We start from the raw sequence: 16,504 nt of genomic DNA on the forward strand, positions 1-16,504 counted from the left end.
TGATTCTGGATGGTACTGCTTGTCTGTGTGTCTACATACCAATAGCATAACTTCATTGAGTGAATATACATGAAATGCCTCTGCCTAGAGCATGGTGTTAAGAGATCCAGTAGAGAACTGATATGGATCCTGTCCCATGGTATTAAACTAAAGAAAACTTAAACATAATTAGAATTTAGTAGATAGTTAAAAGTGATGAGCGGAGTTAGTGCAATGGATGTTTGGAAGAAGAAGAGAGAATTTCTGGCCTGAGGGAAATTAAAAGACAGGCTTTAGAAGAGATAGCACTTGACTAAGAAATTCCACTGGGCATCATGGAACCACTTAAGACTTTTGAGCTGGGAAGTAAAATATTGGTTACTGTGATGGCAAGGAGCAAGTTGGGTTGGAGGAGGCCATGCCTGCAGGCAGAGAGAGATCTGTTAGCTGACCACTGCAAAAGGAACAAAACTTGTATCACAAGGAAATGTCCTTGGCAGACCTCATAACTGGCAGAGCTGTGTGCAAGTAGGAAGCATGGGATCGAGAAGCAACATAGATGTCCCAGAGTGTCTAGCCTGGGTGGCTGGGAGGAATGTCGTGTTCTGAACACTAACGGTGATCACCGTTTTCAGGGGAAGATAATGAACTATCTGGACACATTGAGCTTGACAAAGCTAGAACATGTCCAGCTGTCAGGAAGTCAGCAATGAGGCTCTGCAGCTCAGGAGAAGAGGCAAGATGTCATTAGAGACTCACAGAAAGGGACCCTTAACACTATGAGAAGGACTTGTTGTGGTTCATTTCCATTATAAAAGGAACCCAGAACTCCACAAATTAGGCTCTTATAGAGTTAGTTCTTTTTTTCGTATATTTTTTTATTGGAGTTCGATTTGCCAACATATAGCATAATACCCAGTGCTCATCCCATCAAGTGCCCCACTCAGTGCCTGTCACCCAGTCACCCCATCCCCCCACCCACCTCCCCTTCCACTATCCCTTGTTTGTTTCCCAGAGTTAGGAGTCTATTAGGATTTTTCTTGGAGAGAGAGATTTACTAAACAGTATGAGTCTGAATAGGGATTGATCTTAAAGCCATTTAAAGTCAGGGATATTGTTCTAAAGTAGCTTCTGAGGTTATTTCAGAACAGATTCCATAATCTTTAAGCGACACCTGGGATTTGAGGTGATGGCCTCATTTCATCCATTTATATCGTATTTTTAAATGTTCCTGTCTTATACTTTCCCAGGTTCATATTTTGTCTTGCATGACTATTCTAATTCCTGTAATTATACATTGTGCAAAACTCAGAAAACAGAAAAATGTAAAAATACAAAGGCAAACACCAGGAACTAACAACTGTCTTTGGTCTTTTCCTAACATATTTCTGTGTACATATGTATGTGTAAATATATATAAATAAATATATGTATTTATAAACATACATAAAATATGCAAATAAATGTACATATAAATAAATATATAAATACATATGTATTGACACAGACACATGTATATGAACAATGAAAATGATTATGTAGATTAATGAATACATGAAGTTTCTTAGTATTGTGGCTCACATGGCATGTGAACTACTTTGCATTGAGTTTTTTCACTTGACATTACATTTGAACATTTTTATGTCATTAAAAATGGTTCAAAAGGCTTCATGTTTATGACCACATAATATTTCATTACATGAGCCTATCTTAACATTGAGGCATTCTCCTACAGGTGTGTACTGTGAGAGAATGAGGTACTGTCTTTTTTCTCCTTACAGCACTTGAGTCCAGAATGACCTCATCCTCATCTCTCATTTTCTCCCCACAATCTCTGATGTTGGGGAGTCCAATGGAGTCTGGTCACTGCCCAGTGTAAGAAGTACATTAAGTGATCAGAATAGTTAAGGCAATGGAGAATGGGTGGTTTTACCCCAAACCAACTTTTTTTTTTTTTACATCTTCCCTTGTGATCATTTTTAAAAATTATTTTTGCCTCCTTCACCACTCCCCACGTCATGTCTGAATGCATGCATAGGCACATACACACATACACAGAGACACACACAAACCAGGGCCTAACCATGGGAAGAGCTTCTTAAAGTGCCTAAATGGCATCCTTTTCATCATTCTTCAATATGTACATTTTCCCTAAGAAAAAGACCAAGTGTCTTAAAGGTAAGCAATAGGAAGTTACACTTAGGCCAGAGTGCCTACCCTCCTGTGACAGTGTGGTGAAAGACCAGGGCCATGGCATGAACCCCTAGAGAGAGCAGAGCTCATGCACATGAGCATGCATTAATAAGACTGGACAGAGCACCATTGTTTTGATATCTCTGTTTTCACAGGTGCCATAGAATGATTTTATGAGTCTTCACCATGACCCATGCCATAGAAAGACAAATATAGCTATAGTTTTGCTGAATCCAGGTTTAGAGATCCTTGTGCAAACAAAAACACAATTTCAAAATCAGTCCAAAGCAAAGCCCAACATCTTGAACTGTATACACCCCCTGTTATTCTCCTTCTCTTCTAGCCTGTTTTCTTCAATATCAGTACCTCCATTTTAAATATCATCAGCTGATAAATCAATTGGCAGATATTCACAAGATTGAGGATAACAAATCATAGTATAACATTTTTCAGAAGAGAAGATAAACTATTTTTTATTTAGAAGGTGGTGTAAAAAAAAAAAAAAGGTGGTGTAGGCATGAGTAAAAATACTAGGGTTAGCTCAGGTATAACTGCAAAGTCAATTTCAATGATTCGATGTATATCCAAAGTTACTAGAAGAACTTTGGAAGGTTGAATTCTTTAAAAATATAGCTCTTTTTAAAAAGAAGATTCCCGTGGGACACCTAGGTGGCTCAGTGGTTGAGCGTCTCCCTTCAGCTCAGGGTGTGATCCCGGGGTCCTGAGATTGAGTCCCACATCAGGCTCCCCACGGGTAGCCTGCTTCTCCCTCTGCTTATGTCTCTGCCTCTTCCTCTGTCTCTCATGAATAAATAAATAAATCATTAAAAAATAAAATTTAAAAATTCTCTTAATTACTAGACATAAGAATTATTGGAAAGAGATCATATGATTATAATAAAAGACAGGATTAGTCTTTCACATTCAATTTTTCTGTCAGAAGAAGGCAAGAAAGAAGAGGAAGTTTCTTTTCCAACTTGAAAAAACAGGGAGAAAAATTTAATCTTAGAATTCACACCATTTTTCTGTTAGAGCTGTGGAATTCTGACCCTCCTGAAAAGGCAGCATCCAGTTTCATGAATATTGTTATTTTAGGATAATACACATCCATATTCAGTGAAAACTTAGCCATGCAAATGAGTATGAAAACTTTAATCATATAGATAAATATAGAGCATTTAGTCATGTAAGATAAACAAGTGAATTAGTACGCCAATGATTGTCTCTCCTGGGAACAAATCTTTCAGAGCTTTGTTTCCCATTATCTTTTAAAGTTAACTTCTCTCGTGTATCCTCTTACCTTTCAATAATTTCTTCAGAAACTACCTTCTTTATCACTCCCTCTTTCCTCCTTATTAATGATGATCTATAGTCAGTGCTGCTTTTTATCTGATCCATAGTATACCAAGCTCACCCATTTTACCCAAAAGTTTTGATTTGCTAGCCATCTAAACGGAATGCATTATGTCCTCCTATATCAGAGAATGAGATTAAAACTGAAGCCTTAATGTATTTATTTAAATATAAATATCAGCATTTATAGTGAATGTGGATATATAAATATACACGCATCTATCTATCCCAGGGATACATAGAGAATAAATGAGTTCCTTCAGTATTCAAAAGAGAGACTTCCTATCATTTGTCAGTTGCAGAATAAGTATCTTCTGCTCAGGCCCTACCATATTCTGTCCTGGGGCGACAGCTGTGTATCAAGCTTTCTCTGTCTCCCACTCTTGATGGAGAGTCTATTACACTAGCCCTTTTATCTGAGACCAATTATTCATAAATCTTCTACAAGCCAGGGGACTGTGCAAGAAAATCTTGCCAATTGGAAGCTTTAGTTGAAATCAGTGGAGTAGATTTAGTATAGTTTGTTAGAGTCTGTAAGGCCTCTGGGGACTTTCAAATAGCCTATAATATCATTTCTTATGTATCCTTTAGCCATATGGCCTATAATGTCATTTCTTATGGCTCCTCTAGGCTCTATCTCTGAATCTCACATGTTTCCCAGGGCACTAGGAGCACCAACAACAGGGCACTAGTACACCAACAACAGTCATGGCCATCACAACCACCACTGTAATAGCAGTTAACACAATATTACATTTTTATGACCACAAAAACAATTTTTTGTATTTTTTAATCTATTTTAACTGCTCTACCTTTATTTTGGTAGGAAACTTGCTTTTGTTGCTAGTTGCCTACTATATCTGCTAGTTCTCCCTCCGTTTATAACAATAGTTCAGTGACTGCTTTCCAGATACAAACTAAAATCTTTAGATATGCTAAGAGAAGAAACCTATTTGCTAAGGCACTTTACAGAGTTGTGTCAATTCCCAGGTACATAGTCTTAATACATAGCTCTCTCTTTCATCAGGAGTGAGACAGTAACTGTAATTGCTTGCTAAGCATCTGGAAGGAACATTAATAATGATGATAATAATGACCTCATAGGATGTATAATTTGGTGGATTAAAGAACATTTACAAGCTTATTGTGTCATAGTTAATGATGAAGTGCCAAGTTTTCTTGCCACCACCCTTTCCAGTGGTATTTCCTGCTTGGATCAGAGAACTAACTATAGTAAACGGTGCCCTTGCGAAGAACTTGCCCCATCCTCAAGTATACCCTAGTATAAAGATACTGAACTGTTTTAGTGTTGTTTTCAGAGACAATTTATTAATGTTGTTTTGCATTTGTCTAACAAAATTTGTATAATGTAATCATTTAGTGTTTATTTTATTGTGTGTACCTTCTACTCAGAGGGTTGGCATTATTGTTCCTAACAGTGACGGATACAAGCAGATCATGCCTTATGACCTCTACCATCCCCTTCCTCGGTACGTAAATCAACCATCCTGATGCTAGAATTAGTAAATCAGCCTTCTGCTTCTTTTATATATATATGTAGATATAGATTGTGTATTTTTCTGTAAAAGTAAGATGGTAGACAGTATATTTTGCAACCCATCCTGAGCTCTGCTTTTGAATAATACTGGACTGCTCAGACTGTAAGTTTGTCATTCAAAAACCACTTTAAGATAGGATCCTATTACACTGAAGAAGAGGATGCAGTAATTCACTCTGATTAGATACAGTGTATGGGTTATGTTGTGTCTTTCTTTCACTCCCTTTGTCCTTTTGTTTCTCTGCAATTGAACTCTAATCATTAAAGCCCTGTTGCTAACTGTTAAGCAAACACTGCCTGAAGTACTATCGCAGGACTGCAAATGTGGGATTCCAGATGTGGTATTACTCGGCATAGGGGCTTCAAATATCTTCTTTGTGTTCCAAAGAAATTATAATTTGTACAAATGTACAAAAAGGCAATGTTTTCCTATCCTTATTGTCCCTATAATTGTTCAGGGACATTTTTTTTCCCCAAAACATCAAATTCCATATACTGTGTTGCTTTTGTAAAGTACAGTCTTTTTTTTAACTAGAAAAAAAAAAGAAATTGACAGATGAACTTTTAAAAGAACTTGTTCCCTTTATTAATATATTCATAAGAAAACTGGAGAGGCTGAAAAATACGCTAGCTACTAAGTGTATGGTCTGCCACATTGAAAACAGCTCCTCAGACAGCAGAAAGTAGAATCGGGCTTGACTAGGAGAAGACTCTGCTCTGTCCTCTTTGCTCACTTGGACTCTAGGGCATCAGCTGCTATTTAGAACCTAGAGTTTCAATCAGATCACAAATGGTGCGAATAATCCATGGTAGTTTTCTGAATCTCAAACCAAACAAATCCCAGAAAATAATTTTATTCTGAACTGCAAAATAAAACAAAGTTTGATGGAAAATCTCCAAATACTTCATGAAATGGAATCCAAATAGAAGCCCTTGAGGTCACTGAGTTCAGTTCCCAGAGATGCTTCCCTGTCCTATTCCTTCCCAGCCATCACACCCATACGCCCTACAATTATACACATATATATTTACACAAACATGCATATATGTGTATTTAGTGCATATGTCTTCCCACATGGGTGTACACATAGACAGATAGTTAGACAATACATGTACGCCAGTGCAAGCCGTCACCCAGCCTCTACGTAAATACTTCCATTGACTAGTAGAGAATTTGCTTTTCACCATGCCAATGGTAGCATGTAGAGAGGGGCATTGGATTTATATTCCATATAGCTGTTTAAGGGTTTTTTTAAAAGTTCTTCCACTATGGGATTACCTCATTAGTCAGCTCCCTCCCACTTTTCTATGACTATATTGATAAAGATGATAAATGACTTTAGAATGCTACTGATCTATCATTTGATCCAGAACCAAACTTATATAATAAATTCTTCTTTAAAAAATGGAATGAAAATATAAAAAGATTAAATTAACTGAACCAAGATTTCATTCAATTTCAGTTTCTGTATCTGTAAAATAAGTATCCATAGGACACACACATCTGTTTGTGTGAAGCCCATATATTTTACAATAAAAGCAAAGTTGGGTGTCAGGGCTGAGCAACTCAAGTTTATGTTTTTCTTGTAATAGTACTCCTAAGTTTCTTTCATATCTATGATCTCTCTTGTTTATATTTCTCTGGTATGACTAATGCCTATCTTAGGATAAACTTCATTTATTATATGTTCTAATTTCCCCCAAATGCCAGAAGCCCCATATTCTCAAAGGCAGATTGAAATAAGCCACCTTAATGTTATCCCATATACACATTGGCGTTGGCCTGTCCATGCATGACGATGGAAAAGGACAATCACAAATAAATAGACTACATTTCATCCTCCTTACACTTCTGTTACTGAGCTAATTCTAAAGCTAAAGATTCTGCTTACTTGATAAAGTCTTAGTATGAAAGCGATTTCTACAAATATGTTTTTACAAGAAGAATTGAATCTCAAAAATGACCCATAGTTAAGAACTGAGGCTCAAAATGATTCTCAGATGGCAGCTACCTTCTGATCAAGGCAGAAGGCTTTACATATTGAAATTATTTCAATAGGCTTTAGACCATAAGTATAGATACAAAGCACAGTTAATGAATTTTTAGATTATTTTTCTTGCTTTCAGTCTCAGACTGGAACACATACCTGAACCTAATATAAGAATGTCATCTGATGAATTATCTTTAATTCAGAATTAATTTATACAAATTTTCCACATCACTCTTAATTTTGACAATCTCTTAAATACTGTGTGTTTAAAAATTTTTAATTAAAAATTTAAATTTAAAAAATGAAAAGCCATCAGAGTTAAAATATGTGCTATATGAACTCATTTTATATTCTTCCAAGGAAAGGATTCTTGGATATGTTTTTTTTTTCCCCTAAGCACTTACCTGGTCCTTGTTTTAAGATATTCTAACTGATGCTTTTTTCTCAGCTTTTATTATACTTTCTTTAAAGCATTCAGACATATTTTGCCTTGAAATTCCACATAACCCTATTATTATGTCAAGATTCACACAATAATTTTTCACATATAGAACTATAGTGGTATGATGGGCCCATACTATAAATTCTTAGAATAATATTAGCATCATTTGTCTTTCTGTGATCACTGACATTGAAAAGGATACTTATTACTGTTTGTCAAATTATACCACGGGTCAGGACCAAGTGTTGAGACAGAAATTAATCACTCTTTCTTTAGAAGGGTCAAGTTTAGGGACATTAGAGTACCAATTAGAAAGTGTGCTCTTTTTAGAGCATCTTAATGTTCTAAGAGATTAAATATACATTCAGAAACATATTCCCACTTCACTGTCAGATCAAATCTAATGTGAATATGTACTTACATATTCAGCCCAATTTCAATTCTGAATCAGACCCCTTATCCATATCCAGAGGGAAGCTCTCCAGAGATCTACATGGAGATAAATGAGAATTGGTCTTACCCTTTTGGAAGAGAGACCCTCTACAGAGCTACTTCGTTCTCTTGAAAGGGATCATAAAGTCTCCTACAGGCTAAACAGAAAAACCTCAGTTTCCCCATAATACCATTTTCTTTTGCATCTCCTGGGGAAACATGCATAGGAAAATATTGTACTTGGCAGCATGTTTAGGCTGTTGGCAGTAGAGATAACAATTGTTGCCTAGACTCAAACAGTGCAGAGAAAATGTGGAGGGAAATCCTCTATTAACTGGGAAACACACATTATCCAGCCTCATGCAGAAGAGAAGTCAGGTTCCCAATGTACATAAAATCCTACTTATAGAATAATTGATGTCTCCACGGTATGCCTATGCAATATTTTTACATTTAACTTTCAAGTAGATCGACTTGGTGACATTTTGTTTATCTCTCATTAAAATTATATCTCTCCTAATTCTAAGAGAAATCTTAAAGTTTCTTAGCAATTCTCATCAACAAGCAGAATATATGTAAGAAAGACAAGCTTGGTCTGAATGTTTCAATTTTTAAAAATTCTGCATTCTCTAAATCAGCAGAAGGAGAAAAGAGAATCAGGCAAAGATCTCTCTCTACATCCGGTTCCCAATGCTTCAGAGCTGTGTAGGGATCTAAAAAATCAATGGAATTCTCTTAAATGTTATTGATAATATTGTAATTTTTTCTCTTACTTAATCCTGTCTTTAGATTCCAATGCCATCAGCCTTCCAACCTGAACCAAACTTTCTTCCCAAATCCAACAGTGCTTTATTTGGAGAATGCTAACTGCCAGTAACCCTCAAACGATAGGGAAAAAGAAGATAATGCCTCACATTTTTACTTCTGCTGCTTAGTGTAATGATGGCATAGTTTGAACATCAGAGTTATGCTAAATCTGTATAGTCCCAAATTGTACTGAATCCACTATAGAAGCAAGGAAGAGGGAGTATTTGACTTACCTTGATCTATCTTGAGCTTCTCATATTAAAGTATCTAGAAGCTAAGTAATAAAGTATTGAATTGAAAATAGGAAATACCAGCCTAGGTGCAAACTATTAGTGTTAACTGAATAACCAGTTTTAGTCTTGACAAAGATATTTAATGGGATTTAGTAAGTATATATGACATATATATGCAGAATATATATTTATGAAATATAAAGTAACAAATATTATACAGAGAATACATATTCAAACTATAGGGAGAAGGACGAACAGCCCCTCTTCTGAGTAGGTTACAGACAGCACGGATAGCCCTGTGGACAGGTCTCAAAACAGTAATTTCTTACATTTGTGTAGAGCTTCAGGGTTTACAGAGAACTTTTGCCAACATTGAACACTTTACTGTTGCTCATCAGATTTTAGGCATTAGGTGGCTTTCGGATCTCTTGGCCAGAACCTCTCAGAACCTGATTGCCCCAATAGGCACTGGGAATGGGGTTGGTCGGAAAGGTCACTGAGGAGGTTTGGCAATGTGCATGTCCGCCCTGATGACTCCCCTTGCTTCTGTAGGTGGGAGGCCACCCCGTGGACCGCGTGCTCCTCCTCGTGTGGGGGGGGCATCCAGAGCCGGGCAGTTTCCTGTGTGGAGGAGGACATCCAGGGGCATGTCACCTCAGTGGAAGAGTGGAAATGCATGTACACCCCTAAGATGCCCATCGTGCAGCCCTGCAACATTTTTGACTGTCCTAAATGGCTGGCACAGGAGTGGTCTCCGGTAACTGTGCCCTCTTTCTTTGTTCGTTAGGAGAGTAAGTCCACTCTTCCCTCTCATCATCATGACCCCACCAGCTACTTTGTGCAGCTTCCCACTTATCTTGAGGTGTCTAGAAGCCTACCAGTTTAGCTTCTGACGTAGGCTTGCCCCAAAAACAGCATAGCCAAAAGTAAATGAGTAAATATATATAACTTATTCAAGTTACTGCAAGAAGCCTCTATCACTTATGACATTCCTTCAAGTGGCAGAGAGAGGCAAATGACTGATCCTGAATCTCTAGAAGATGCTCTGATGATAGACCACAGATTGGTTTTATTTTTTATTTCTTATACTTTGTCTATATCCAAAAAGGGTCTGAGCATATTTAAATTAGAACTGTATGTACTATTTATTGAAAAAAAAAGATGAAATGGAAATGACAAAATAATTAGAATGGTATAAAGTAGGATAATTAAAACCTAGAACATTCCAGAATGATAGGGAAACTTGAAGCAGCTTAAATAAGATGATATTTGGGGTTTCCGGCTGCTAATGCAAAAGGTTTGAAATGGCAAGAGATAGAAAGTTGAGGAGGCAAACCACTGTGCTCTGAGCAAGAGATGGCAAGACTTCTCCCTTCACTATAAGGCTTTGGGGCAGCAGGATCAGAGCTGTGATGTTTCTGACTAGACTTATGCTCCCTGGCGTGTCTAGAAGCACTGGAGGTGCCATCTGCATCTGACCTTTGGATCAACCAGCTCCATGAAACATTTTTGACCTGTCAGTATAATCAATTGGATCAGCCATGCTGCAATATAAATTCAAAATAGCAATTTGCAAAATGTTAATGTCCATGTGGGAGCTAGCAAGGTGACTAAATAAAATTAAAATCCAGTGTTAGTAATCAAAATTGAGCACATTCTACAGTGTCTTTTCTCCTTCTTTTCACTGCTTGGTTTGGGACTTGGCACACAGTGGGTGCTTAAGGGATGCTGCCTAACTAATCTAAATCTAAGAAATTGAAAGTGATTTAATTTTCAGCCAGCTTCACCCTAAATAGCCAAATAGAACAAAGACTCTATGAATGGTAAGAAATGGTACAAATCTACTGGGAGTCCTTATATAGAAACAGCCCTTTAAAGAGTCTCAGGTGAGAAACGAGGCAAAGTAAACAAGGCTTTGCTATGAGTCTCTTCTTTCTTGCATTCTCCTTCCAGTGCACGGTGACATGTGGCCAGGGCCTCAGGTATCGGGTGGTCCTCTGCATCGACCATCGCGGAATGCACACAGGAGGTTGTAGCCCCAAAACCAAGCCCCACATTAAAGAGGAATGCGTCATACCCACTCCCTGCTATAAACCCAAAGGTAACTCAACAGGTGCTCTGTCACCAGTCTTTTCATTGTTCTGTGTCTTTGAAAACCATTTGAAACTACTTGGAATATTTTTAAGTATCCCAAGTGTTCCTATTATCTATTTTATGTAGCTTAGACTCTACTAAATGGGCTTAACTCTTTCAAAAAATCTTTCAAATCATTTTGCTTGCAAATTGTTAGTAAGTACTACATATATCATAAAGCTGTTTGAAGACTGTTGCTGAAAAGTATCAGCTACATCTGTTTAAAAGGAGTTATCATACAGATATCAGAGAAATACATGTGTGATATACAAGCCACATTTCTTGCTGTTAAAAATAAGGTGGTGAATTTGATGTCTACTTTGTGAAGCATCAAATATATTAGGAGGCTTCATACTTCAAATTGCTGAAACAGAAAGGTGTTGCTGCTTATACTGAAAATTAAAATATGAATATGAGACCAGATTCTGGAATCATAATTTGAAATGAAAGTCTGGAATGAATCAGGATTTAACAGATACTATAAATAATTTATAAAAAGCAAATTTTAGAAAAATTCTACTTAGTGAGCAAGATTTATTATTATTGCCTATTATAATTTCTCGGATTGGCATGCATGACTAATTGGACTCCTTTGCTAATACTTTCATCATCTGTGTGAAGAAAATAGAAACTGCCAAAGTGCAAACCATTCAGAAGTAGAGAACTCCTTATTATAAGCTACCTCCTATTTATTAATATTAAATATGATTCTCTTTTGCTTCTTAATTTATTTCTTTAACCATTACATTTCTTGGAAAATCAGCCACAGTGTAGCTCTTTATTATACTATAGGTTGCCCTTGATGGAAGTGAATGGCATCATGAAATCTAAATGATTTAATGGAAATAAACCCAAAATACCCGAAATCCTGATTAATTGTAATAAAAACATCTCTCTTTCTCTTTCTCTTTCTGAGACTAAGTTACCTCATCTGTAGAATGGGGCTAATAGTAGTAATTACTTTAGAGATCATGTGAGTATTAAATGAGATATAGTGCAGCCAGGGTGCTTAGCTCACTGCCTGGAATATAGCAAGTTCTCCACAAATGTCATCTTCAACTCCTAACCATCCTTGTCATCCTCAAATATGGGAGGAAATGTCCACCAGTACCTCTGACAGGACCACTTCAATTAGACAGTAAAGTATCGCAGGCCTACTAATAGTGCCAGGCTGAATGTTTCATCACTGAAACAGAAATGGCTCACACTGTCAGATATGGTATTGTTGACTGAATCACTTAGCTGGAAGAGGTGGCCCAAATGTAAAATGATATATGCATAGGTACTGTGTCACCATGTTTAAATGTTAGCAAATCCTTCTGGTCTTAGCAGTTTCATATTTCACACTCACTTTGTTTTCTGACTAGACACAATTGCTGCACGTAGAGGACAAGAAGTGATGCCTCTAACTTAAAATAGTCAATTATTTATTAGCTGTCTTTACCAAGCCACTTCAGAGAAAGAAAAGCAGTTTGTGGTTAACTATCAAGAATAAAATCTGGATTTTCACAACTAAGTAGTGAATCTGGCTCTCTAAACATCATTAAAATGCCATATAATTCTATGGTGTATGCATATAGAGACATAATTCTTTCATCTTTACAATTATATGTCATAAAATCGTGATAGAGCTTCACTGGCTCACACTATAAAGGCAAATATGCCTATAAATGATCCTAATAAATATGTCAAAATGGGAATCTTGGCAGTTACTTCTGTAGGAGCAGTTATAACCTCTCTTTCTTTTTCTCCTTCACAGTTTTTTTTTTTTTTTCCAGGAAGTAGTTAGGAAGCTTGTCCTGAATCGTGTGGTCAAAGCTAGATAAAACAGTCAAATTATGGCTTCTGGACCCTAAACTGCTCATATTCTGACTGTCAGTGAGCCTTGGGGTGATACAGAATGAGTCAGAGATCTAAAGCAACATTTTATGAATTTCAGAGTGGCAATTTTGTTTGTTTTTGACAATATGGCATAGATCACACTTCACCAAAGGGAAAAAGAAAAGTCAGAATGTATTAAAGTCTTACAGTATAATTTATAGTACTTTGTGTTTGTCTTAAAAAATAAATATTTTTCTATCTTTGTAACAGGAAATAGTGAAAAAATACTTTGATGACTCTTCATGTACATGTCGAGCCAGCGTTCCTAGAGTTATGACTCTCCTAATTAAAAAAAAACTCTCCTTTGCTCTTCAAACTGATAAAAGTGAAGCATAAAGACTAGTAGACTGGTATTACTAAATATTCTAAAATATTCTGTTTTCTTGATATAACCATCATTCGAAGCAGAAATTTACCTAAAAACTTATCATTTGGGGATCCCTGGGTGGCGCAGCGGTTTGGCGCCTGCCTTTGGCCCAGGGCGCGATCCTGGAGACTCGGGATCGAATCCCACGTCGGGCTCCCGGTGCATGGAGCCCGCTTCTCCCTCTGCCCCTGTGTCTCTGCCTCTCTCTCTCTCTCTCTCTCTCTGTGACTATCATGAATAAATAAATAAAATCTTTAAAAAAAAAAAAAAAAAAAAAAACTTATCATTTGCAGTTATCAACATAGTTTCTAGGTAGTGCAAAATCAGGAACTGGTGAAGAGATAAAAGAATTTCCCTCAAATTCCAAATTGGTTCTAACCTCTTCTCTTTTGTATGCATGCACTTAATTCTCAGAGAAACTTCCAGTAGAGGCCAAGCTGCCATGGTACAAACAAGCTCAAGAGCTAGAAGAAGGAGCTGCTGTGTCAGAAGAGCCCTCGTAAGTTTTAAAACCACAAGATGTTTTGCTTTTCAAACTGACTGGGCTTAAGAATGTAGTCTCTCACTGAATGTGGCTTCCCTGGGTTTTGAACTGGGTGTAATACTTTTGCCAAGGGTCAAATGAGCCTTTCAGGCTGTCAAAGTAGAGATTTATCAGTTTCAAAGTGTTTCTCAAAACATTTGATTGCATGTTTGCTCTCTAAATACTTTTTGGTTTTAAAGTAAGAAAATGAAGGGAAAGTGCCTACCCTCTTCTCCAAAACCTGACCTCCTCTTTTCCAAGAGGCTAAAGGTGAGAAGGCCCAGACTCCCTCTGATGATATAATACAGATTTGATATGAAAGTCTGGGCAGCTTTTCACATTCCTTATATCCTTATATTCCTTATATTGCTTTGCAATACAGCCACACACAAAAAGTAAAGCATAGGCAAAATATATCTGAGGGCAAAAGAAGTATATTAGCTTTTCTTTTCCCTTTCTTGCTGCGATTGAGATCAGATGGATACTAATCATTACCCCATTTGATCACAGTCCCTCTGCTCAGTTTTATCAAGGCCATGAAGTTTGTAAGACCACCAGGCACAGGTTTTCCAGATGCTTCAGAAGAGGAAACAAGGATTAAAGACAATCATGGATTAGACTGATTGATTAATTAGTAACTATATCCTTAGTACTAGAAAACACTGATAGGTATATCTGCTGCATCATTTTTAAAAATAAGGGAAAGCACCTTAATGATCTATTTCATTTATAATCAAAGAAGTTTCTCAGAGTGATGATTTTCTGGGTTAATTTGTTAAATAGAAGCCCTAGGCTCTATATTGGTGCATTAGACACATCACCCACCCTCCAGGAACTCAGAGTATAGCATGTAGATATGAAAAGGTTTCCAAATTCAACCATAGTTTAAATTTTACTATTGGTATAAATTAACACTGTAGTCTGTAGATTCAAAAGCAATATATAATTTTCTCAGATCCATCCTGTTTGAATCTAAATCTGACATGGTGTGCCAGAGCACAAACTGTGACCCCTAATCACAACGTAAACAGCAGAAGATTGAAAAAAAAATTTTAAATACAGATTGGTATGACCAAAGTTCATTTGTAAAAAAATGAAATTTGTTTTTCAGTCACTTGGTTTCACATTAGGCAGTGCACTTCTGACTTTAAAGGACAATAAGCAAAACATAAATTATCTTTGTACTATAAAGTTACTAGAGTATCTTTTTTCCACTTTTTTTGAGAAATGACTTTTTAAAGAAGCAATTAGCCATTGCAGAACTTTGGAGGAAAGATAGTGTTTAAATATCACAGTGCAACCTTTACATGAGTATATGAAGACTTAAAACTTTCTGTTTGTCTCCTGCCAGTACCTGGCTGGACAGGCCTTCTTGCTGCTGGAGAGGAAGTAAGGAGTTTATTTTAGAGGGGGATTAACTCTTTATCTACTAAGGTTCCATTTAAGACACAGAAAGATGCTGTATAATTGGAGCTGGTTGTTCCTTATATGTATTCTTAGGTTAGGTACATTTAAAGCCAGGTATCTATTATTTTATTAAATAAACTCTGCTCTCTGGTGCACAGTGTTTTGTCATTTGATCTAAAGCATAATCCTACATACAGTATCGCATTATAACCGATGTTAAATAATATGGTAAAGTTGAAATTAAATCAAAACATTTTACATCAATAATTTAACATCTTTCCCATTATTAGATATCTCTGAAATGAAAGTATTAAGTGGAGTTTAATGCCCGTGTAGAAGGATTACATAGACCATAGTTAACTATGTTTTCTAATGAGTGTCTTGCACTAAAGGTCTGACTAAGATGCATTATGTTTCACTTTAATCTTAATAAAATCCCTAAAGTAGTTAACCACATAGTTTTCACCATTGAAACTATAGCCATATATTAGATTATTAAATTTTACTCTTGGTGTAATGGAATTGCCATCTTGGCATGATTAATCTGAATTGAAGTAGATTGTAATTGGAGCACTGGTGCTGGGTAAAGGAAATGTATACTATTATGCTCAGAACAATAATTACTTTTATACCAAAATGAAATAAGTGACAGCTGTAGAATAATGTAATGAAAGGTATATGGTTTCCACATCTTAATACACTTTACATCTTTAGTGCACTGAACCCTAGGAAAGGTCCTACATGTCACATTATTTTTTTATTGATTTTGAATTTAAAAAACATAATTTTGCATGGTCTTAATTCTTTCTTTTTTAAACCACATAGACTAGTTCCTAAATGTATGTAGCAACCTATAATTACTCTCCATAGTATAATGAAAAAATGATATACTGTCAGCAAGTCTTTCCTTCCCCCCAACCGAAGAGACTCACATTGCTTAAATTAAATGGTAATGTTTAGAAGCTGTGGCCATCACTTCTGAACTGCTCAGAGAAGCATGAATAGTGGTCTAGAACTATTATCTCTCACTTTGGCCCCAGCTAATATAGAGTTTTGTAGTAAAAACAGTAAATATCATTTATTTCCCCTTATATAAAAGTATTATCAACAGCCTGTCTCATTAAATAATATAGGAAAACCAGTAGCTTAAAGTCTTTAGCATATGGAGCTACTGTTATTGAATATTAGATGCTTGTGGTAACCCC

At 36.4% G+C, this 16,504-nt stretch overlaps 1 protein-coding gene across 4 annotated transcripts in view; it reads left to right on the plus strand.

Moving 5' to 3' along the window:
• ADAMTSL1 (ADAMTS like 1) overlaps window positions 1-16,504 on the plus strand; it is an 873,417-nt gene that overhangs the window by 653,188 nt on the left and 203,725 nt on the right. For 3 of the 4 annotated variants that reach the window (XM_077912089.1, XM_077912093.1, XM_077912091.1), the window contains 4 exons: window positions 4,965-5,015; window positions 9,541-9,745; window positions 10,942-11,089; window positions 13,784-13,868. In XM_077912089.1, coding sequence (XP_077768215.1) covers window positions 4,965-5,015; window positions 9,541-9,745; window positions 10,942-11,089; window positions 13,784-13,868 — 489 coding nt within the window. The remainder of the gene's footprint in view (window positions 1-4,964; window positions 5,016-9,540; window positions 9,746-10,941; window positions 11,090-13,783; window positions 13,869-16,504) is intronic. The other variant, XM_077912090.1, reaches the window with a different exon arrangement.

This window comes from Canis aureus, chromosome 10, assembly GCF_053574225.1.
Source record: "Canis aureus isolate CA01 chromosome 10, VMU_Caureus_v.1.0, whole genome shotgun sequence".
NCBI classification, from domain to species: Eukaryota; Metazoa; Chordata; class Mammalia; order Carnivora; family Canidae; genus Canis; species Canis aureus.